General features: G+C 39.5%; 2 protein-coding genes across 5 annotated transcripts in view; one reads left to right on the forward strand and one right to left on the reverse strand.

The window, feature by feature from the left end:
* Positions 1-25,299, forward strand: part of FAM185A (family with sequence similarity 185 member A) — a 99,510-nt gene that overhangs the window by 39,321 nt on the left and 34,890 nt on the right. For 2 of the 4 annotated variants that reach the window (XM_038004348.2, XM_073009212.1), the window contains exon 8: positions 22,597-22,658. In XM_038004348.2, the coding sequence (XP_037860276.2) occupies positions 22,597-22,658 (62 nt within the window). Of the gene's footprint in view, positions 1-316; positions 23,564-25,299 lie in introns of those variants that run through there. The other 2 variants (XM_007982377.3, XM_073009213.1) reach the window with 2 other exon arrangements.
* FBXL13 (F-box and leucine rich repeat protein 13) overlaps positions 11,100-25,299 on the reverse strand; it is a 286,030-nt gene continuing 271,830 nt past the window's right edge. Inside the window, exon 22 of the transcript XR_012090383.1 lies at positions 11,100-11,402. The gene's annotated coding sequence lies outside the window, so the exon portion shown is untranslated. The remainder of the gene's footprint in view (positions 11,403-25,299) is intronic.

Here is a 25,299-nt window from a genome sequence, read left to right on the forward strand (position 1 = left end):
ACTGGAATAAATAGGAATTTTGTTTGGTATGTACATTTTAAGCGTACTCTTTTAGAACAACAAATTCTCAGTCCCACAAACGTGAATAGCTTTTGTACATTTTTCATTATATCTGGCTACACTGGTGGCTGATACTATTTTTTTAAGATTTGTCATTGCTCTATTGTCCATACTGGAGTGCAGTGGCGTGACCTCGGCTCACTGCAACCTCTGCCTCTCGGGTTCAAACGATTCTCCTGCCTCAGCCTCCTGAGTAGCTGGGCCTACAGGCGTGCACCAGCACGCCTGGCTAATTTTTTGTGTATTTTTAATACAGACAGGATTTTGCCATGTTGGCCAGGCTGCTCTCGAATTCCTGACCTCAGGTGATTGGCCCGCCTCGGCCTCCCAAAGTGCAGGGATTACAAGCGTGAGCCACTGCGCCTGGCCAAGGTTTGTTGTTTTAATGAATAAAAAAATTAATGCTGGTGAAGTTTTCCTTTAAATTTTACCAGAATGGCATCAAGGAGGACACTGCAATTAGACCGTGTATAGGGATGAATGCTACAAGCTAAAGGAACGAGATGCCAACTAGAAAAAGGAAGAATAGGGGAGTAGGAGAGGGTGGTCTTCGTAAGATCAAATTTCAGTGTTAGATATTCATTTTATATGTCATGAAAATTAAGAAAGTTCTGTTAAAATTCATAGAATATTAACAAAAAACATAACGGGAATAAAAATAATACCTATACACTCCCAGATCTAACTGCATGCTGCCTAATGGGCAGACTCATAGTTATGTGGTGAAAATTTGATGAAAATCTAAGTACAGTCATATATCACTTAATGACAGAGATACATTCTGAGAAATGTGTTATTAGGCAATTTTGTTGTCATGTGAGCGTTATAGAGTGTACTTATACAAACCTAGATGGTACAGCCTACTACACACTGAGTCTATTTGGTAGCCTATGGCTCCTAGGCTACACCTGTACAGCAGGCTACTGTACTGAAAACTGTAGGTAATTGTAACACAATGGGATTTGTATATCTAAACACAGAAAAGGTACAGTAAAAATATGGTATAAAAGATAAAACATGGTACACCCGTATGGGGCACTTACCATGAACGGAGCTTGAAGGACTGGAAGTTGCTCTGAGTGAGTCAGTGTGATGAGTGGTGAGTGCATGTGAAGGCCTAGGACATTACTACTATAGACTTTATAAACACTGTACAGTTAGGCTACACTAAATTTATTTTTTTCTTCAATAATAAATTAGCCTTAGTTTACTGTAACTTTTTTACTTTATTTATTCTAGAGATAGCTGCTTTCTCTGTTGTGTAGACTGGAGTGCAATTATAGCTCACTGTAAACTCAAACTCTGGGGTCAAGTGATCCTTCTACCTCAGCCTCCCTAGTAGTTGGGATTACAGGTGTGTACTATGATGCCCAGCTAATTTTTAAAAAAATTTTTAGTAGAGATGAGGCCTTGCTATGTTTCCCAGGCTTGTCTTCAGCTCCTGGCCTTAAGTGATCCTCCCGCCTCAACTTCCCAAAGAACATTTTTACTTTATAAACTTAAATTTTTAAGAACATTTTTAGTCCATGTGTCGTGGCTCACGCCTGTAACCCTAGCACTTTGGGAGGCCGAAGCGGGTGGATCGTTTGAGGTCAGGAGTTTGAGACCAACCTGACCAACATGGTGATATCCCCATCTCTACTAAAATACAAAAATTAGCCGGGCATGGTGGTGGGAGCCTGTAATCTCAGCTGAGGAAAAAGAATCCCTTGAGGATGTGAGGGACCTCTTCAAGGGGAATTACAAACCACTGCTCAACAAAATAAAAGAGGACACAAACAAATGGAAGAACATTCCATGCTCATGGATAGCAAGAATCAATATCATGAAAATGGCCATACTGCCCAAGGTAATTTATAGATTCAATGCCATCCCCATCAAGCCAGCAATGACTTTCTTCAAAGGATTGGAAAAAACTGCTTTAAAGTTCATATGGAACCAAAAAAAAGCCTGCATTGCCAAGACAATCCTCAGCCAAAAGAACAAAGCTGGAGGTATTACACTACCTGACTTCAAACTATACTACAAGGATACAGTAACCAAAACAGCATGGTACTGGTACCAAAATAGAGATATAGACCAATGGAACAGAACAGAGCCCTCAGAAATAATACCACACATCTACAACCATTTGATCTTTGACAAACCTGACAAAAACAAGAAAGGAGGAAAGGATTCCCTATTTAATAAGTGGTGCTGGGAGAACTGGCTAGCCATATGTAGAAAGCTGAAACTGGATCCCTTCCTTACACCTTATACAAAAATTAATTCAAGATGGATTAAAGACTTAAATGTCTGACCTAAAATCATAAAAACCCTAGAAGAAAACCTAGGCAATACCATTCAGGACATAGGAATGGGCAGGGACTTCATGTCTAAAATACCAAAAGCAATGGCAACAAAAGCCATAATTGACAAATGGGATCTAATTAAACTAAAGAGCTTCTGCACAGCAAAAGAAACCACCATCAGAGCGAACAGGCAACCTACAGAATGGGAGAAAATTTTTGCAATGTACCCATCTGACACAGGGCTAACACCCAGAATCTACAAAGAACTCAAACAAATTTACAAGAAAAAATCAAACAACCCCATCAAAAAGTGGGCAAAGGATATGAACAGACACTTCTCAAAAGAAGACATTTATACAGCCAATAGACACATGAAAAAATGCTCATCATCACTCACCATCAGAGAAATGCAAATCAAAACCACAATGAGATACCATCTCACACCAGTTAGAATGGTGATCATTAAAAAGTTAGGAAACAACAGGTGCTGGAGAGGATGTGGAGAAATAGGAACACTTTTACACTGTTGGTGGGACTGTAAACTAGTTCAACCATTGTGGAAGACAGTGTGGTGATTCCTCAAGGATCTAGAACTAGAAATACCATTTGACCCAGCCATCCCATTACTGGGGATATACCCAAAGGATTATAAGTCATGCTGCTATAAAGACACATGCACATGTATGTTTACTGTGGCACTATTCACAATAGCAAAGACTTGAAACCAACCCAAATGTCCATCAATGATAGACTGGATGAAGAAAATGTGGCACATATACACCATGTAATACTATGCAACCATTAAAAAGGATGAGTTTGTGTCCTTTGTAGGGATATGGATGAAGGTGGAAACCATCATTCTGAGCAAACTATTGCAAGGATAGAAAACCAAACACCACATGTTCTTACTCATAGGTGGGAACTGCACAATGAGAACACTTGGACACAGGGTGGGGAACACCACACACCGGGGCCTGTCGTGGGGTGGGGGACGGGGGAGGGATAGCATTAGGAGATATACCTAATGTAAATGACGAGTTAATGGGTGCAGCACACCAACATAGCACATGTATACATATGTAACAAACCTGCACATTGTGCATATGTACCCTAGAACTTAAAGTATAATAATAAAAAAGAAAGAATAAACTTTTTTTTTTTTAAAAAAGGAGAAGCCCTTGAACCCAGGAGGCAGAGGGTGCAGTGAGCCAAGATGGCGCCACTGCACTCCAGCCTGAGCGACACAGCGAGACTCCTTCTCAGAAAAAATAAAATAAAAAACTTTCTGACTGTTCTGTAATAATACTTAGATTGAAACACAAACACATTTTACAGCTGTAGAAATACACTTGTCTATCCTTATTCTGTAAGCTTTTTTCTGTTTTTAAAATTGTTAATTTTTTTTTAATTTTACTTTTTAAACTTTGTTAAAAACTAAGACACAAACACACACATTAGTCTAGGCCTTTACTGGGTCAGGAACATCAATATCACTTTCATCTCCACATCTTGTCCCACTGAAAGGCCTTCAGGGGCAATAACACACGTGGAGCTGTCATCTCCTGTGATGACAATGCCTTCTTCTGGAATACTTCCTGAAGGACCTGCCTGAAATGCTGTTGTATTTTAACTTTTTTTTTTTTTTTTTTAAATAAGCAGAAGCTGTACACTCTAAAATACCGACAAAAAGTGTAGTAAATACATAAATCAGTAACATGGTCATTTATTCTCATCTAGTATTATGAACTACACATAATATATGTGCTATACTTTTATATGACAGTGGAGTGGGTTTGTTTACACCAGCATCACCCCAAACGCAAGTAGTGTGTTGCATTTAAATGACTATTAGGATGGCTACAAAGTCACTAGGTAATAGGAATTTTTTAGCTCTATTATAATCTTATGGGACAACTGTCATTTCTATAGTTCCTCGTTGACTGAAATATTATGATGCAATGACTGGATATCAAATATAGTAAGAATCAACTTGTGATCTAATGTCTTGAATTTGATAAGGAGCCAAGAGAGTTAACAATTTTTGGTCCCAGTAGTCTAAAACAATAATACACGTTTGTTTAACTGTGCTCTGAGTCACAGCATAACCAAAATTATTAGCATATGTAAGCATGTTTGAATTATAAGCTAAAGGTATTTTGTCATATTTTATTCACTTATTCATAGAATCATATGTCTTTCTAAAATTTAGATTTAGTTTTAAAACTATTCTCATGACTTCAGTCATTATTTCTGTGTATATAACTTCCAAATCAATACCTGCAAACCTGATCTCTATTGTTCTTGCCCATTTCTATTCCACTAAACCAGTGCCACCTCAAACTTAATGTTTAAAAACAAAATTATCTTTCCCTAGCCTATGTCTTCGTTCTCCTGTCTTCTCTATTTTTCTTTATTTGCTCAATTACTCAACAAATGTTTGAGTCAAGCACTGCCAGAAACTAGGGGTGCAAGGGTAATATAAAGCATGGTCTCGTTGCCTTCTGAGGAGCTTACATTCTAGTGAGGAAAGGCAAATCAGAGAATACAGTACAGTGGGATCAATGTTAGTATAAACGTATGTACATTGTACTGTGAGAACACAGAGGTGAGGAAGTGAGAGAAGTCAAATATGGCCAAAGTATAGAGAGTGAAGGAGAAAGTGGCATAAAAGGAGGCGGGAGAGTTTGGGAGAGGTCAGATCATATGGGACAGTTTGGATTTTATATTAAGAGCATTGGGAAGCCCTTGGGAGCTTTTAATTTGGGGTTCACATAATCAGATTTGTGTGTTAGAAAGATCGCTCTGAATGTTGAGTGGGGATAGATGAGAAAGAACAATGGTGGATGAAGGAGAATAAAACAACTTTTGGTTTTTAGGAGGTTACTGCAGTAATTCAGGAGAAGGAGTACAGAGGCCTGGATTCCATAGTGAGCTATCTTAAGGTCATCAAATAAATAAGCCTTCAGTAACCTTTGCTTGAAGACAAAGATGAATGAATGCTTTGAGGAAGCTGCATGCTTAACCCATTGGTTATTATGAAGCACCTTAGCCTATTGAGTTCTTTTTGTGTGTTACTTGTTATTATGTCTTACACTCTGGCCCCACCTCCTGAACCAGGAAGGGCCAAATTGCAGAATGATGAGTTTATTTCCTGTTCACAGTGGAAGAATCTAGGTACTGATCAAGCATCGTTTTGCAGAGTAGCACAGACTATCATAGGAGGTTGGTACCCAGATAGATCTGTATGTTGTCTCTGATAGCAAATTAAATCCATTAAAGTAATAACGCAGCAGGACCTCAGGTGAAGAGAGCAGCAGTCTCTGGAGAGAGCTGTGAGTGTGAACAGGTGATTGGGTTTAAGAGAAACTTCCATATTTCATTTTGTTTTTAAAAAACTATTTGGTGCCCAGTCAGCCACAGGTCTTATGTATCAACTGGATGAAATAATTTAAGAGGCCTAGAAAATCAGGGCAGATTGCTTTTTTCTGTGGAGATTTCCAGTCTGAAACCAAATTTTGGAAATAATGAGCAGCTTTATATGTGAGCTATTATTATAGGCAGCTGAGCTCAGCTCATCTGGGCCTTCCTCATAGAGCCCATGAGGGATAGAAACAGAAATAACTCTTATTGCTAAGAGCCTGGATTTTATCTGCAGCATGACTTCTGGATAATCTCTGTAAGAAACCATGCCAGTAAAATTTAGTCCCTTAGGTTCTGACTTCCCACAGGGTTTTGATGTGTCAGCTCTATAATTTTATTTGATTTCCTGCTCCATGGTTTCCTTTGCTATTGCTGTCACTGGTAAATAACTCAGGTGTATAATTCCTACCATGATTTACACGTATTATGTGTTACTCTGAAGTCAAAAGGAAACCTGAGACTCTCAGGCTGAAACATTTACCTACTAAAAAGCTATACCCAAGTGTGTATTGGGGCTGCATTCTTTAATCTTTATGAGAGTCTTGATTCTAAGTTTTGTCCCCTACCCATGTGTGGCAAATTTAACATGTGAGTGGCTTAGGGAAGATACTTCTAATAAGGTGGCTTCTCTATTAGGTTTTAGACTTGGTTCATCAACTTAGATATGAAACTTGACTGTGGTATACATCAAGTCTCCAAGCCCAGGTATGCATGTGGTACAAAGTCCTTTTGTCTTTACAGCTCCACAATTTAGATATTTAAATGTTCAAAGAATATTAGAGGTAAAGGGTGTTGCCAGTGAATGGACTGGTGTTTGTCATTGTCTGGATAGTAGGGAAGCTAGCACTACTGTGTTTACTTCATTTTAGTAAAACTGGAAATATAAAGCATATAAAAAATAAATTCATTTGGGATCAAAATGAACCACCAAGTCAGAAAAGAGTTCTTAGCTTGTCTAAAGACCAGAGAGTAAACATACAATGGAATCGTTATTTATAACGGAATACTGGTTCATGGGTTGGAAAAGAGGTTGAAATGAGACTAAGCTCATAAGATGCCACTTTAAAAACCTGGAGACACTGTTTGCTCTCCAAATCGGGAAAAATCCAGTCTTTTGATATGACTAACTCTTGGAAATAGCTCTGAGTTTAGAACCCACTGAAGTTTTTGGTTTTTCAAAGCTTATAGCACATGAATTTGTCAGCAATGTATATATATTTCAGGACCACATGGACGAAATTCAGTAACAAAATGAAGAATGCTATAAGGCTTATAGCTATCTGCTTAAAAATATTTGACAGGGAGTTAATGGAGGAACTGTTTTCAAGTCATGGTGCTTTTATGGTGGTGGTTTTTGTTTTTGTTTTTTGAGATGGAGTCTCTCTCTGTCACCTAGGCTGGGGTGCAGTGGCGCCATCTCGGCTCACTGCAACCTCTGCCTCCTGGGTTCAAGTGGTTCTTCTGCCTCAGCCTCCTGAGTAGCTGGGACTACAGGCACCCATCACCATGGCCAGCTAATTTTTGTATTTTCAGTAGAGACGGGGTTTCACCACATTGGCCAGGCTGGTCTTGCCTCCTGACCTCGTGATCTGCCCACCTTGGCCTCCCAAAGTGCTGGCATTACAAGTGTGAGCCACTGCGCCTACCTGCTTTTATGGTGTTTTTATTTCCCCACCTTTTTGTTAAACTGTAAGATCTTGAGAGTATCATGGGTAATCAGATGTCAATGTTGCTAATGTTTGCCCCAAAAAAAGATCAGGTTTTCTTTCCATTCATCTGCAAACTTTATCTGTAAACACTATATAGTAAATATGTTAGACTTAACAGATTACATATGGACTCTGTTGCATATTTTTTTTTTGTTTTTCAGTAACCCTTTAAAAATGTAAAAGCCTGGCCAGGCACGGTGGCTCACACCTGTAATCCCAGCACTTTGGGAGGCCGAAGCGGGCGGATCACCTAAGGTTAGGAGTTAGAGACCAGCCTGGCCAACATGACAAAACCCTGTCTCTACTAAATATACAAAAATTAGCTGGGTGTGGTGGTGGGCACCTGAAATCCCAGCCACTCGGGTGGCTGAGGCAGGGAGAATTGCTTGAACCCAGGAGGCAGAGATTGCAGTGAGCTGAGATCGCGCCACTAAACTCCAGCCTGGGCGACAAAGGGAGACTCCATTCTAAAAAAAATAAATAAATAAAAAATAAAAGTAAAAAATAAAAGCCCTTCTTAGCTTTCAGGGCATTTAAAAACAGGCCCCTGGCCAGATTCGGCCTGTGAGCTATAGTTTGCTGATCCCTAGACTAGAGTTCAAAGTGCAGGCCCCAATCTTAGAGCATATGAGCTCTGTTTGTGATGCCTGTGGGGTTTTGTTTTATTATTGTTTTTGTATTTATTTTGGTCATTCAAGAAATATTAAACCATAGCCAAATCCTTATCCTAAGTGAACTATCCCCGGTAGTGAAGAAAACATGATTCATGCACATAAAAGTTTAATCTTGTAATATTTAAGAAACAGTGCAACCAATAGAAGATAAATGATGGCAAATAAATACACAAAAAGATATTTACCATCACTAGCCATTAGGGAAATGCAAATTAAAACCAGAATAAAATACTACATACTTACTAGAATGGCTAAAATTAAAAATACTGATTATTCAAATGCTGGCAAGTGTGCAGAGAAACCGGATCTCTTCTACATTACTGGTGGGAATGTAAAATGATACAGCTACTCTATAATTCAGTCTGGCAGTTTCTTAAAAACAACAACAACAAAAAAGAAACTACCATTAATCACCTAGCATTTATATTCCTGGGAATTTATCCTGGGGAAATGAAAATTATGTTCACACTAAAACCTGTACACAAATGTTCACAGCTTTATTTGTAATAGCCAAAAACTGGAAATGACTGAAATTTCCAAAAAAAAGGATTTCCATGACTGAAATATCCTTCCATGACTGAATGTTCATATGACTCACGGTATGTCCACATAAGGTAATTCACTGATAAAGGGAACAATCTGTTGACGTAAACAACTTGAAGAGAATTTAAGGGTATTATTCTGAGTGAAAAAAGCCAATCTCAAAATGTTCCATATTCTATGATTCCATTTATATAACATTCTTGAAATGACAAAATTAAAGATGTGGAGAATAGACAAGTGGTTGCCATAGGTTAGGGAAGGAGGAGGAGAGTATGACTTTAAAGGGACATGACAAAGGACTTCCTTTGTAGTGACAGAACAGTTCCATATCTTGATTAAAATGATGGTTAAATGAATCTATATATGTGATAGATAAAATGTCATGAGTATATACAAAGACATACCCAAAAAATGAATGCATATAGAAACTGGTGAAATCTGAGTAAGGTCTGTAGTCCAGTTAATTTGCCAGCTAATTTCCTGGTTTTGATAGTGCAGTATAATTATAGAAGCTGATAGTGCAGTATAATTATAGAAGCTGTCACCATTAGGGGAACTGAGTGATGGGTACACAGTACCTGTTTTTGTAACTTCTTGTGAGTATGAAATTATTTCAAAATAAGAAGTTAAAAAAGAGGGTGGAAAGAAGGCAGGGGGAGAGAAAAAGGGAGAGGGAGAAAAATAATGAAGTCTTCTGGGCAGGATGGAGCTAAAGGGTCTGACTTACCTTCCCACCTGAAACAGTGACAAAAAAATTAAAAAATTAAGCAGATTTAGGAAACAAATAAGATGAGTCCTGCTTACTGCCTTGAGAGAGTCTCCAGGCTCCAGTACAGGAAAAGGGAATTGCTCTGGAGTCTAGAACACTCCCTGAGTTAGGGAGATCAAGATGAGAGTCCATAAAGATCAAGACCGAGTTCATAGGACAAAGCACCTGAGGGAATAGAACCTGGTGCTCACACAGGTCCAGGAATAATGTCTGTTCTTCCCACCAGTCTGGAAAGAAAATCATAACTCATGGGGCATTGGGTAGAGCATTTAGTAGTGGGAAACAATTAGTCTTAGGCTGAGCACCACTCTGTAACTGCCTAACAAATTATAAAAGCAAAAGATGTAAGGCTTAAACTGTTTCCAAGTAACTTAACTGCATCCTTGAACAAAGCTGAAGATCTACAGGAATACAAAAGTATCCAGCACCCAACAAAGTAAAATTCACAATGTTGTAACCCACCCAACAGGTTCACCTTGCCCACTGCCTAGAAAGAGCCAACTTACCAAGACAGGGGAATCACAATAGAGAAAGAGAAATTCACGCAGAGCTGGCTATGCAGGAGACCAGTTTTATGATTACTTAAATCAGTTTCCATGAGAATCTGATGATCTGAGTTTTTAAGGATAATTTGATAGGGGGCCAGTGAGTTGGGAATTTTGATTAGTCAATCTGAGATGAAATCATAGGGAGTCAGAGCTGTCCTTTTGTGCTGAGTCAGTTCCTGACTGGGGGCCACAAGATCAGATGAGCCAGCTGATCAATTGAGTTTAGGGTCTGCAAAATATCTCAAGCACTGATCTTAGGTTTTACAATGGTGATGTTATCCGCAGGAGCAATTTGGGGAGGTTTAGAATCTTGCAGCTTCCAATTGCATGACTCCTAAACCACAATTTCTAATCTTCTAGATAATTTGTTGTCCTGAAAAGGCAGTCTAGTCCCCAGGCAGGAAGGGGGTTTGTTTGGGAAATGGCTGTTATTGTCTTGGTTTAAAAGCTAAACTATAAACTAAGTTCCTCCCAACAGTTAGTTCAGCCTGTACCTAGGAATGAACAAGGACAGCTTGGAGATTAGAAGCAAGATGGAGTTGGTTACGTCAGAGCTCTTTCACTGTAATAATTTTCTCAGTTATGATTTTTACAGAGGTGGTTTCAATATCTAGCATTGAATCAAAGATTATCAGACATGCAAAGGGCAAAAGAACCCATGAGTTATAATGAAGAGAATAATTGAAACCAACCCAGAACTGCCACAGATGACCAAATTAGCAGAGAAGGAAAATAAAAGTTATTATAACTGTATTCCACTTGTTCACTTAAGACATGGAAGATATAAAAAGAATACCAAAATTGAATTTCTATAAATGAAAACTACAGTGACTGAGATGAAAAATACAATGGATGGGATTAGACATTGCAGAAGAAAAGATTTGAGGAAGAAACTATTTTTGGACAGAACTGATTAATTGTATACTTCCTCGGTATACTCTTGCCTAGAGTACTGTTGATTTTATTATTCCAAGTATTTGGGAGAAAATTTAGTGGATAGCCATCATTAAAACTAGCTCAAAAATTTTTTTTATCCAGAAGATTTCTTGTCAAGGTATCTTGGGTTACACTTTTGTTGAGAGAAGACTGTAAAAAGTTAAAGAACGTTGACGTGGGGCACGGTGGCGCACGCCTGTAATCCCAACACTTTGGGAGGCCAAGGTGGGTGGATCATGAGGTCAGGAGATAGAGACCATCCTGGCTAACATGGTGAAACCCCATCTCTACTAAAAACACAAAAAATTAGCTGGGCGTAGTGGCATGTGGCTGTAGTCCCAGCTACTCGGGAGGCTGAGGCAGGACAATCGCTTGAACCTGGGAGGTGGAGGTTGCAGTAAGCCGAGATCACACCACTGCACTCCAGCCTGAGTGACACAGTGAGACTCCGTCTAAAAAAAAAAAAAAAGTTGACAAAATTAAAATATTTTGTTATGGAATTGTATGTGGTGTTAAAAGGTTTTGTTTGTGAAATGTATGTGTTAAAAATAATAAAATTTCAGAGTAATTACTTTCATGTTTCATGGTGTGTGATTTATTTTGCTAGTGAGTTGGTAAGCTTTGTGAGAGCACTGGTGTGTCTTTTTACATCTTTTGAACCTCCCTAATATACTTAGCATGGCACTTCCTATAGTGGGCAGCCCAAAGTGTTTGTAGTGTAAAAGAGAATCCTCCAACCCTGATGCACTGACTTTTAATCTTCTATTATTAATAATAAGGCAGCACTAGAAGTATCCGTCTGAACCAAATGTACATAAACAAAGACTGTTCCAGGGTTAGAAGTGGGAGTGGGGAGGGAGGCAGGAAAAAGCTTACTTTACCAAGAAGATTGTTAATCCTATTTTTAAACAAGACAATTCCGCAAGTTACTTCCTGGAGCCCTGTCTTTGTTGATAGCTAGTGCAGAATAGATCAGGTACATGTTGGGTTAAATAAAAAGAACATAGAGATTCATATATTTGGGTACATTGGGGCAGGAGTTTCGAGAGCAAATTACAGAGTTAAACACATTTCTTAGGAAGCCTTTCCTTGCCCTTAGTAGAAGCCACACTGCATAGGGATAGAGTAGTCATTTTCCCATTTCTTGGTCAAAGAAACAGTGTGTGATTTTAATTGGCAAAGTGTGGGGAAAAGAAAGATCAGACTGTTATTGTGTCTATATAGAAAGAAGTAGACATAAGAGACTCCATTTTGTTCTGTATTTGAGATGCTGTTAATCTGTGACCCTACCCCCAACCCTGTCCTTGCAAGAGACATGTGCTGTGGTGACTCAAGGTTTAATGGATTTGGGGCTGTGCAGGGTGTCCTTTGTTAAACAAGTGCCTGAAGGCAGCTTGCTGGTTAAAACTCACCACCATTCTCTTAATCTCAAGTGCCCAGGGACACATACACTGTGGAAGGTCGCAGGGACCTCTGCCTAGGAAAGCTAGGTATTGTCCAAGGTTTCTCCCCATGTGACAGTCTGAAATATGGCCTCGTGGGAAGGGAAAGACCTAATCGTCCCCCAGCCTGACACACGTGAAGGGTCTGTGCTGAGGAGGACTAGTATAAGAGGAAAGAAGGCCTCTTGGCAGTTGAGATAGAGAAAAGCATCTGTCTCCTGCCCATCCCTGGGCAATGGAACATCTTGGTATAAAATCCGATTGTATGTTCTATTTACTGAGAAAGGAGAAAACCGCCGTAGGGCTGAAGGTGGGACGTGCTAGCGGCAATGCTGCTCTTCATGCACTAAAAAGGTTTATGGAGATGTTTACATATGCATATCAAGGCACAGCACTTTTCCTTAAACTTATTCTTGTCACAGAGATCTTTATTCATATGTCTTACTGCTGATGTCCCTACTATGATCCTATTATCCTGCCACTTCCCCTTCCCCCCACCAGATGGTAAAGATAATGATCAATAAATACTGAGGGAACTCAGAGACCGGTGCCGGCGTGGGTCCCCAGGGCCCACTTTTTCTTTCTCTATACTTTGTCTCAGTGTCTCATTTCTTTTCTCAAGTCTCTCGTTCCACAGGTGTGGAGGGGCAGGCCACCCCTTCAGCAAAGGGAAGTAAATAAGGAGGAAGGCTTCTGAAACCCCAAATTCCAATATATGTTGAAAAACTTTTGTAGGAAGGAATTTATAAACTTCACAAATTATTAATAGAATAGAGTCTCCACAGATTCAGGTCAAAGTGCAAAGAAGTTTCAGTAAATTATTTATTGGCAAGATAGAAAAACCTATTCTCAAGCAACCTAAATGGAATTTTATAAACTGTCCTCCCTTTTGAGTATTGTCTCTAAGCTGAAATTGCTTGTGTGTTCTTTTACTTGAGAGCAGTAACACTGTGCTTGGCCTCTATTGCTGCAAAAGGAAATAGGTTGAAGGCTTTTCACTCCATAAGTAAGAAATGTATTATTGGGGAGGTGATAAATAATACATTAAGGAAGAGATCTCAGATATTTAGAAAAGTCTTACTATTATTGATGCTTTATTATTAGTGCTAAATGGTATTAAAAAAGAAGAAAAAGTTGGAAAAACAAAAATTTCAGGATTTCCAGTTCTTTCCTCCACATTTATTTTATTTTATTTTATTTATTTATTTTTTAATTCTTTTTTTTGAGACAGAGTTTCACTATTGTCGCCCAGGCTGGAGTGCAATGGCACAATCTCAGCTCACTGCAACCTCTGCCTCCCAGGTTCAAGCAATTCTCCTGCCTCAGCCTCCTGAGTAGCTAGGATTACAGGCACCTGCCACCACACCCAGCTAATTTTTGTATTTTTGGCAGAGATGGGGTTTCACCATGTTGGCCAGCCTAGCCTCAAACTCCTGACATCAGGTGATCTGCCCGCCTTGGCTTCCCAAAGTGCTGGGATTACAGGTGTGAGCCACTGCACCGGGCCCAACATTTATTTTAATTACTAGAAAAAGAAACTCTATATTACAGAAAAGCAACTGGGTGCGAGGTCCCTCAAAATCATGACCTACCTAATGCAGCATGGGCACAGAAAAAGAACAGTTTAATAAAGTTGAACCCCTTATTGATGAAGGTTAGACTAAACACAGGGATTTACCAATTGGACTAAGATATTTTAACCATCTTATCAAAGCTAATTAAAATGGGGTTGTGATACTGAAAATATAGCAAGAGAATAAGAGGGAAAAACCTTACAGGATGTCCTTGAATACTCAACTGTGTTCTGGGAAAGATGCAATGAGCTCCAGGACATAGACAAGATTATGGCTCGGAGTGAAAAGGAGAGATAAGAATTCAGTGAATAATTTGCATCAGAAAAGCACTTGACAAAAAGATCAGATGGTACAAGCACCTAGCACCTTTTCTTCAGCTGAGAATATCATGGTACTATTATAACAGAGGGAAAAACTGTACTGAGGAGGAGGATCATTCTGTATTTTGTGTGCTTGGATTCGACACGGAAAATATTTATGATGAAGAGCAATATGTAATCACAACTCTCCTTAGTTCAGATTTTGTTATTGAACCAAACAGAGGTCCACTCACCCGGCATAATAAGACTAGGTGTCTAGGCCATATCTAAACCAAGGCTTGTAGCACGAGAAGGGAAAGCGTTTGTTTGTAGGGACCAAGCAAGGAAATTAGGCAGATTATACTTATCACCTGAACTCTCAGATGGCTTATAAGTAAGGGTTTTTACAGGTAGAGAGAGCCCAGTGGCCAGGAGTGGCAGGACTAGATTGCAGCTCCAACTCGGACAGACAGAGCAGCATGTAGAGGCTCACATCATGAATTTTAGCTCCAGAACAACCATAGAAATAAATCAGTAAACCCAAGAGGACCCACAGACCCACTGAAGGAAGCAGATTGCTCCTATAGGACCCAAGAGACACTCAAAATACTGTGCTGGTATCCATAGCTGAGAGATCCACAGACGGTTCACATCACAGAAATCTGTGCAGACAACCCCCAGTACCAGTCCAGAGCCTGGTAGACTTGCTGGGTGGCTAGATCCAGAAGAGAGATAACAATCACTAAAGCTCGGCCCTCAGGAAGCCACATCCATAGAAAAAGGGGGAAAGTATTACAGCAAGAGAACACCCCATGGAACAAAAGAATCTGAACAGCCTTCAGCCCTAGCCCTTCCCTCTGACAGAGCCTACCCAAATGAGAAAGAACCAAAAAAAAGTGTTGGTTTTCTGACAAAACAAGGCTCTTTAACAACACCGCAAAAATCACACTACCTCAACAGCAATGGATCCAAACCAAGACGAAATCCCTGATTTACCTTGAAAAAGAATTCAGGAGGTTACTTATTAAGCTAATCAGGGAGGGACCAGAGAAAGACGAAGCCCAATACAAGGAAATCCAAAAAATGGTACAAGAAGTGAAGGGAGAAATATTATTCAGTGAAATAGATAACATAAATAAAAAACAATATATAAAAACTTGAGGAAACAGACACACTTATAGACATGCAAAATGCTCTGGAAAGTCTCAGTAATAGAATTGAACAAGTAGAAGACAGAAATTAAGAGCTCAAAGACAAGGTCTTCGAATTAACCCAATCCAACAAAGAAAAAATAAGAAAATATGAACAAAGCCTCCAAGAGGTCTGGGATTATGTTAAATGACCAAATCTAAGAATAATTGGTGTTCCTGAGGAAGAAGAGAAATAAAAAAGCTTGGAAAACATATTTGGGGGAATAATTGAGGAAAACTTCCCTGGCCTTGCTAGAGACCTAGACATCCAAATACAAGAAGCACAAAGAACGCCTGGGAAATTCATCGCAAAAAGATCATTGCATAGGGACATTGACATCAGGTTATCCAAAGTTGAGACAAAACAAAGAATCTAAACTGTGAGACAAAAGCACCAGGTAACCTATAAAGGAAAACCTATCAGATTAACAGCAGATTTTTAGCAGAAACCCTAGAAGCTAGGAAGGATTGGGGCCCATCTTCAGCCTCCTCAAACAAAACAATTCTCATCCAAGAATTTTGTTTCCAGCGAAACTAGGCATCGTGTATGAAAGATACAGGCTTTTTCAGATAAACAAATGCTGAGAGAATTCGTCACTACCAAGCCAGCACTACAAGAACTGCTAAAAGGAGCTCTAAATCTTAAATCCTGGAAACACATCAAAAGAGAACCTCTTTAAGACATAAATCCCACAGGACCTATAAAACAAAAATACAGTTTAAAAAACAAAAACACAAAAACCAAAGTACACAGGCAACAAATGAAATGATGAATGGAATGCTACCTCATATCCCAATACTAACATTGAATGTAAATGGCCTAAATGCTCCACTTAAAAGATAAGAACTACAGAATGAATAAGAATATACCAGCCAACTATCTGCTGCTTGAAGAGACTCAGCTAAAGGGACTCATATAAACTTAAGGTCAAGGGGTGGGAAAAGGCATTTCATGCAAGTGGACACCACAAGTGAGCAGGAGTAATTGGGGACTTCATTACTCCACTGACAGCACTGGACAGGCCATCAAGACTGAAAGTCAATGAAGAAAAAATGGATTTAAACTATACCTTGGAACAAATGGACTTAACAGATATATACAGAACATTCCATCCAACAACTGCAGAATACACATTCTATTCAACAGCACATGGAACTTTCTCCAAGATAGACCATATGATAGGCCACAAAATGAGCCTCAATAAATTTAAGAAAGTTGAAATTATATCAAGCACTCTCACAGACCACAGTGGAATAAAACTGGAAATCAACTCCAAAAGGAACCTTCGAAACCATGCAAATATATGGAAATTAAATAATCTGCACCTGAATGATCACTGGGTCAAAAACAAAATCAAGATGGAAATTTAACAATTGTTTGAACTGAAGGACCAAAGGCCACCTAAGGCCACTTTTCTTCCTAAGAGGAAAGTTCGTAGCCCTAAATGCCTACATCAAAAAGACTGAAAGAGCACAAACTGACATTCTAAGGTCACATGTCAAGGAACTAGAGAAACAAGAACAAACCAAACCCAAACCCAGCAGAAGAAAGGAAATAACCAAGATCAGAGAAGAACTAAATGAAATTGAAACAAACAAACAAAAAAATACAGAAGATAAATGAAAAAAAATGCTGGTTCCTTGAAAAGATAGATAAAATTGATAGATCATTAGTAAGATTAACCAAGAAAAGAAGAGAGAAAATCCAAATAACCTAAATAAGAAACAAAATGGGAGCAGAAATATGAAAGACCATTCAAGGCTACTATGAACACCTTTATGCACATAAACTAGAAAACCTAGAAGAGATGGATAAATTCCTGGAAAGATACAACCTTCCTGGCTTAAATCAGGAAGAATTAGATACCCTGAGCAGATCAATAACAAGCAGGAGATTGAAGTGGTAATTAAAAATTACCAACCAAAAAAGTCCAGAACCAGATGGATTCACAGCAGAATTTTACCAGACATTCAAGAAAGAATTGGTACCAATCCTATTGACACTATTCCACAAGATAGAGAAATAAGGAATCCTCCCTAATTCATTCTATGAAGCCAGCATTACTCTAATACCAATACCAGGAAAGGATACAACCAAAAAAAGAAAACTACAGACTGATATCCCTGATGAACATAGATGCTAAAATTCCTAACAAAATACTAGCTAACCAAATCCAACAACATATCAAAAAGACAATCCACCATGATCAGGTGGGTTTCATACCAGGAATGCAGGGATGGTTTAACATATGCAAGTCAATAAATGTGATACACCACATAAACAGAATTAAAAACAAAGATCACATTATCATCTCAATAGATACAGAAAAAGCATTCGACAAAATCCAGCATTTCTTTATGATTAAAACTCTCAGCAAAATCGGCATACAAGAGTCATACCTCAATGTAATAAAAGCCATCTATGACAAACCCACAGCTAACATAATACTGAATGGGGAAAAGTTGAAAGCATTCCCTCTGAGAAATGAAACAAGACAAGGATGCCCACTGTCACCACTCCTCTTCAACACAGTACTGGAAGTCCTAGCCAGAGCAGTCGGACAAGAGAAAGAAATAAAGGGTATCCAAATTGGTAAAGAGGAAGTCAAACTGTCACTGTTTGCTGGTGATATGATTATTTACCTCAAAAACCCTAAAGACTCCTCTAGAAAGCTCCTAGAACTGATAAAAGAATTCAGCAAAGTTTCAAGATACAAAATTAATGTACACAAATCAGTACCTCTTCTAAACACCAACAGCAACCAAGCAGAGAATCAAATCAAGAACGCAACCCCTTTTACAATACAAAAAAATGAAGTACTTAGGAATATACCTAGCCAAGGAGGTGAAAGACCTCTACAAGGAAAACTACAAAACACTGCCCAAAGACATCATAGATGACACAAACAAATGGAAACACATCCCATGCTCATGGATGGGTAGAATCAATATTGTGAAAATGACCATACTGCCAAAAGCAATCTACATATTCAACACAATCCCCATCAAAAAACCACCATCATTCTTCACAGAGTTAGAGAAAACAATTCTAAAATTCATATGGAACTAAAAAAGAGTCCGCATAGCCAAAGCAAGACTAAGCAAAAAGAACAAATCCTGAGGCATCATATTACCGGACTTCAAACTATACTTTAAGGCCACAGTCACCAAAACAGCATGGTACTGGTATAATAATAGGCAAACAGACCAATGGAACAGAATAGAGAACTCAGAAATAAACCCAAACACTTACAGCCAACTGATCTTCAAGAAAGCAAACAAAAACACAAAGTGGGGAAAGGACACCCTTTTCAACAAATAGTGCTGGGATAATTGGCTAGTCACATGTAGGAGAATGAAACTGCATCCTCATCTCTCACCTTATACAAAAATCAACTCAAGATGGATTAAAAACTTTAAGACCTGAAACTAAAAATTCTGGAAGATAACATTAGAAAAACCCTTCTAGACATTGGCTTAGGCAAGGATTTCATGACCAAGAACTCAAAAGGGAATGCAATAAAAACAAAGATAAATAGCTGGGACTTAATTAAACTAAAGAGCTTTTGCACAGCAAAAGGATCAGTCAGCAGAGTAAACAGACAACCCACAGAGTGGGAGAAAATCTTCACAATCTATACATCTGACAAAGGACTAATATCCACAATTCACAACATACTCAAACAAATCAGTAAGAAAAAAACAATCCCATCAAAAAGTAGGCTAAGGACATGACTAGACAATTCTCATAAGAAGATATACAAATGGCCAATGAACATATGAAAAAAAGCTCAACATCACTAATGATCAGGGAAATGCAAATCAAAACCACATTACAATACCACCTTACTCCTGCAAGAATGGCCATAATCAAAAAATCAAAAAAAAGTAGATGTTGATATGGATGTGGTGATCAGGTTACACTTCTGCACTGCTAGTGAGAATGTAAACTGGCACAATCACTATGGAAAACAGTGTGGAGACTCCTTAAAGAACTAAAAGTAGAACTACCATCTGATCCAGCAGTCCCACTACTGGATATCTACCCAGAGGAAAAGAAGTCATTGTACGAAAAAGACACTTGCACAGGCATGCTTATAGCAGCACAATTTGCAATTGCAAAATCAAGGAACCAACCCAAATACCCATCAATCAACAAGTGGATAAAGAAACTGTAGAATATATATATATACACACACACACACACACACACACAATGGAACACCGCTCGGTCATAAAAAGGAATGAATTAACGGCATTCACAGTGACTTGGATGAGATTGGAGACTGTTATTCTAAGTGAAGTAACTCAGGAACGGAAAACCAAACATCATAGGCTCTCACTGATATGTGAGACCTAAGCTATGAGGACGCAAAGGCATAAGAGTGATACAATGGATTTTGGGGACTTCGGGGGAAGGTTGGGATGGGGGTGAGGGATAAAAGACTACAAATAGGATGCAGTGTATACTGCTCAAGTGGTGGGTGCACCAAAATCTCACAAATCACAACTAAAGAAGTTATGCAACCAAACGCCACTGTACCTCCATAAACTATGGAAAAATTTAAAAAATAAATTAATTGAAATAAAGGTGGGGAGGCAAAGGTTATAGGCAAAGTCATAAATTGATACATGGGGCCTACATATTGGTCTGACCTAAAAAGGCAAGACATCTAGAAGCAGGGGGGCTGCAGGTTATAGGTGAATTTAAAGATTTTTTGATTTCTGATTGGTTAAGGAAGTGAAGCTTTATCTAAAAATTTGGGATCTGCAAAAAAGAATGTTAGTTCTGGCTCATGGGCATGACCTTCTCCAGGCCCCTGAGAAATGTACAATGGTCAGAGTTTAGTCTTGAGCTTCCCCTTATCTGAAGTCCACGTGCCAGCAGATCTGTTTGGTGTGGGGGTCCAGGTTTTTGAGAAACAACTCAGAGACATATGTTCAGATTTTGTCTTTGGTTCTTACAGAAAAGAAGACATCTATTTTAACCTTTTTGGCTATTGTTTTAAGCTATTATTATGTTGTTGTTATTAAGTTACTCGTTTGCTTTATTTTTTCCCCCTGAGATGTAGTTTCATCCTTGTTGCTCAGGCTGGAGTGCAATGGCATGATCTCGGCTCACTGCAACCACTGCCTCCCTGGTTCAAGCCATTCTCCTACCTCAGCCTCCCAAATTGCTGGGATTATAGGCGCCTGCCACCACACTAGGCTAATTTTTGTATTTTTAGTAGAGACAGGGTTTCAACATGTTGGCCAGTCTGGTCTCAAACTCCTGACCTCAGGTGATCCGCCCGCCTTAGTCTCCCAAAGTGCTGAGATTACAGGCTTGAGCCACCTCGCCTGCCTGCTCATTTGCTTTTTAAGGCTACTTAGGTAGGTGCCTGGAATTGTTTTAACGAACCCAAGATTTTTCTTCTTTTTTTTTTTTTTTAATTTTTGTGCTTGAGAAGGGCCCACAGGCCCCTACAAGCAGTCCCTGTTCTGTCTCAATTTGACTGGTTTCTTAAATCCAGAACTGCAGTGGAACTCCAGAGGAGATGTAACACCTTTATAACCTTGATTTGTAAAGAAAACATAGAACTAGAAGAATAGATCTGAGAAACAAACAAGGAGAGCTTTGTGATTGCCACAGCGTATGACCTTGAAAGAGTTTCCAGGCTGCAGGGCAGGGAGAGGTTGCACAGGCAGAGCCCAGCAGACTCCCTGAGTAGAGGAGACTGAGCTTCTGAGCTGAGCTTCTAGGGAGACAGGGCTGCCCAGAGTTCATAAGAGAAAGTTCCGGAGGGGAGCAAGCTGCACAGAGGGGATTGCGGAAGGTGCCATGAACAGTCAGCAAAGTACTAATGAGCAAGCGTTGAGGAAACTACCTATACATGGTCCACTGTGGATGAACCTCAAAATAATTATGCTGAATTAAAGAAGACGGATTTTTTTTTAAAAAGTGCATAACTGTATACTCCCATTTATACCATTTATATAAGATTTTAGAAAAAGCAGCAAATCCATAGTGCCACAAAACTGATCAGTGATTGAAGGGGGTGGGGGTTGGAGGGTGACAGGAAGGGAGGAGCATGAGGGAAAGACTGCACTTGAATACAAATAAATTTTTGGGAGTGATGAATATGTTCATTATCTTGATTAAGGAGATATAGTTACAGATTTTTACCTATGTCAAAACTTACTACATTGTATACTTTAAGTACATGTAGTTTGTCAGTTACACTCCAGTAAAGCACTTTTTTAAGACTGCATTTAAAAATAATATATGCTGAGCATTCCAAATCCAAAATCTGAAATGCTCCAAAACATGAAACAAGGAAATGCTCATTGGAGTAATTTGGATTTCAGATCTCCAGATTAGGGATGCTCAACTAGTATGTCTTCTCCAAATATTACAAAAAAAAAAAAAAAAAAATCTGAAATTTGAAACAATTCTGGTCCCAAGCATTTTAGGTAAGGGATACTCATCCTGTACAAATAAAAAACAGAGCTCGGGCGTGGTGGCTCATGCCTGTAATCCTAGTACTTTGGGAGGCTGGGGCGGGTGGATCACGAGGTGAGGAGTTTGAGACTGGCCTGACCAACATGTGAAACCCCGTCTCTACTTTAAAAAAAAGAAAAAAATACAGGGTAGGCTGGGCATGGTGGCTTATGCCTGTAATCCCAGCACTTTGGAAGGCCAAGGTGGGTGGATCACCTGAGGTGTGGAGTTCAAGACCAGCCTGGCCAACATGGTGAAACCCCGTCTCTACTGAAAATACAAAAAAATTAGCTGGGCATGGTGGCACGTGCCTGTAGTCCCAGCTACTCGGGAGACTGAGGCCAGAGAATCGCTTGAACCCAGGAGGTGGAGGCTGCAGTGGGCCAAGATCATGCCACTGTACTCCAGCCTGGGCAACAGAGCGAGACTCTGTCTCAAACAAAACAAAACACAGAGTAGCCTCCCTCGCAGGGTTGTTCTGAGAAAGTGAATGGAGGGGAGCAAGCCCAGATAACCTCTTTGCAGCTCTTTCCCAGTTCAGACTATCTTTACCAAGATTCTTGATGTTCTAAGGTGTTTTTCAGTTTTATAGATGTGTTGCTAGGATCTATGTGGTCAATTAATGCTCTTGATATAACTGTATGCAATTTTGTATTTTAGGACTCATGAATCAAGCAAGCAAATGTGAAAAATGGATTAAGGCTGATGCCCCAAAAGGCACTGTAAGTTTTAGAAGGCAAAGCTGGTTTCAGTCCCTGAAACTGCAGGACTAAGACTGATTTGATTTGGATTTATGATTTTTAACAATGATTCGCAGATCTGTGACTACAAAAATGTAAATCCCACCGTTCATATAAAGGTTGAAAACAACAAATTGAGAATGAATACTGGTGAACTGTTTTGGGAGGCTTTTTCAAAATGTGTACTTTGCTGTTGTATTCATTTTCTACTGCTGTATAACAAATTACCACAAATTTAGCAGCATAAAATAATACTCATTTACAGCTCACAGTTGTGTAGGCCAAGAGCCCAGTATGTCTAGGTTCTCTGCTCAGGGAATCACAAGGCTAGAATCAAGATTTTGGCCAGGCTGAGTTCTCATCTGGAGTCTCTGGGAAGAAATCTACTTCCAACTTCATTCAGATTATTGGGAAAATCTGGTTCCTTGTGACTAAATGACTGAGGTCTCCATTTTCTTGCTGGCTGTCAGCCAGCAATCACTCTAAGCTTCTAAAGGCCACCCACATGCCTTCTCATGTTGCTCCTCCATCTTCAAGCCAGCAGTGATGCACTGAGTTCTTCTCATGCTTTGAATATCTGACTTCTTCTGCAACCAGCTGGAAGAATATACTTTTAAAGGGCTCACTCGATTAGGTCAGGCCCACCCAGGATAACCTTTGTTTTGCCATATAATGTAACATTCATAGGAGTGATGGCCCATCGCATTCAGTTTCCACTCCCACTCAAGGGAAGGAGATTATACAAAGGCATCTATCATGCAGGGGCAATTAGCTTAGAATTCTTTATAATGTAGCTCTCACATGACAGGTTTTCTACTTAGTACCTCTTATGGCATCAATGTAAATTTAAGCTGTAAATAAAAAACACATATGTGAAGCAGTTGCTACTGATTGTTAATATCTTTTGTGTAATTTAAGATATAGCTCATTAGGAGGAAATAAACAGCTATTTTTTAGCTTGATGTATGAAGACAGATTTTTATAAAAGTATACTGTATAAAGATATTTTATGAATTTAATTTCTTTCAAACATCTCTATTCCTGGAATATTTAAATTACATAATATTGGCCAGGCACAGTGGCTCATGACTGTAATCCCAGCACTTTGGGAGGCCAAGGTGGATGGATCACTTGAGGTCAGGAGTTCGAGACCAGCCTGGCCAACATGGTGAAACCCCATCTCTACTAGAAATACAAAAAAAAATTAGCTGGGTATGGTGGCTCATCCCTGTAATGCCAGCTATTCGGGAGGCGGAGGCAGGAGAATTGCTTGAACCTGGGAGGCAGAGGTTGCAGTGAGCCGAGATCACACCACTGCACTCCAGCCTGGGCAAAAGAGTGAGACTCCGTCTCAATAAAATTAATTAAAATAAATAAATAAGTTATATAATACTATAACTATACTATAAGACCAGACCTATCTCTTGGTGATGTAGTTTGGATATCTGTCCCCCAAAATCTCATGATGAAATGTAATCCCCAGTGTTGGAGGTGGGGCCTGATTGGATCATGTGAGCAGATTTCTCACTGATTGTTACCAACACCTTCTTGGTTCTATCCTCATGATAGTGAGTTCTTGCAAGATCTGACTGTTTAAAGGTGTGGGCATCTTCCCCCTTTCTTGCTTCTGCTCTTGCCGTGTGATGTACCTGCTCCCACTTTGCCTTCTGCCATGAGTAAAAGCTCCCTAAGGCCTCCCCAGAAGCCAAGCAGGTGCCCATGCAATGCTTTCACAGCCTGCAGAATCAATTAAACCTTGTGAGCCAATTAAACCTCTTTTCTTTATAAATCACCCAGTCTCAGGTATTCCTTATAGCAAAACAAGAATGGCGTAAATCGCTTGGATTATATTTTTTATGATTAAGATGAGTCAATTTTTTTTTTTTCTTTTGTGGGACAGGGTCTTGCTCTACCACTCAGGCTGGAGTACAGTGGCACAATCTTGGCTCACTGCAACCACTGCCTCTCAGATTCAAGCAATTCCCATGCCTCAGCCACCAGAGTAGCTAGCATTACAGGTGCACGCCACCATGCCCAGCTAATTTTTGTATTTTTACTAGAGATGGGTTTTACCATGTTGGCCAGGCTGGTCTTGAACTCCTGGCCTCATGTGATCTGCCTGCCTCGGCCTCCCAAAGTGCTGGGATTACAGGTGTGAGTCACTGCACTGGGCCAGGAGAAGTCCATTCTTAAACACTTAATTTTTAACAAACCTTTCCAAATATTATTTATGATTATCTTTTTCTTTTTTTCTGAGGTCTCACTCTGTTGCCCAGGCTGGAGTGCAGTGGCATGATCATAGCTCACTGAAGCCTTAAACTCCTGGCCTCAGGCATTCTCCTGCCTCAGCCTCCTGAATTGCTGGAATTACAGATGGGCACCACCATGCCTGCTCTAATTTTTTAATTTTTTATAGAGGTGGGTCTTACAAGTTCATCAGGTCTCGAACTCCTGGCCTCAAGTTGTCCTTCTGCCTTGGCCTCCCAAAGTGCTGCAATTATAGGCATGAACCACTGTGCCCAGCCTCCTTTTCATTAATATGCCATTTCTTTAGAGTTCTGTTTTTAACTTCTTATTTATGAAACAAAAGTCAGCTTTGTAGGGTATCTCAAAGCCTCCTTTT

The sequence above is a fragment of the Chlorocebus sabaeus genome, chromosome 21 (assembly GCF_047675955.1).
Source record: "Chlorocebus sabaeus isolate Y175 chromosome 21, mChlSab1.0.hap1, whole genome shotgun sequence".
In the NCBI taxonomy this organism is placed as follows: domain Eukaryota; kingdom Metazoa; phylum Chordata; class Mammalia; order Primates; family Cercopithecidae; genus Chlorocebus; species Chlorocebus sabaeus.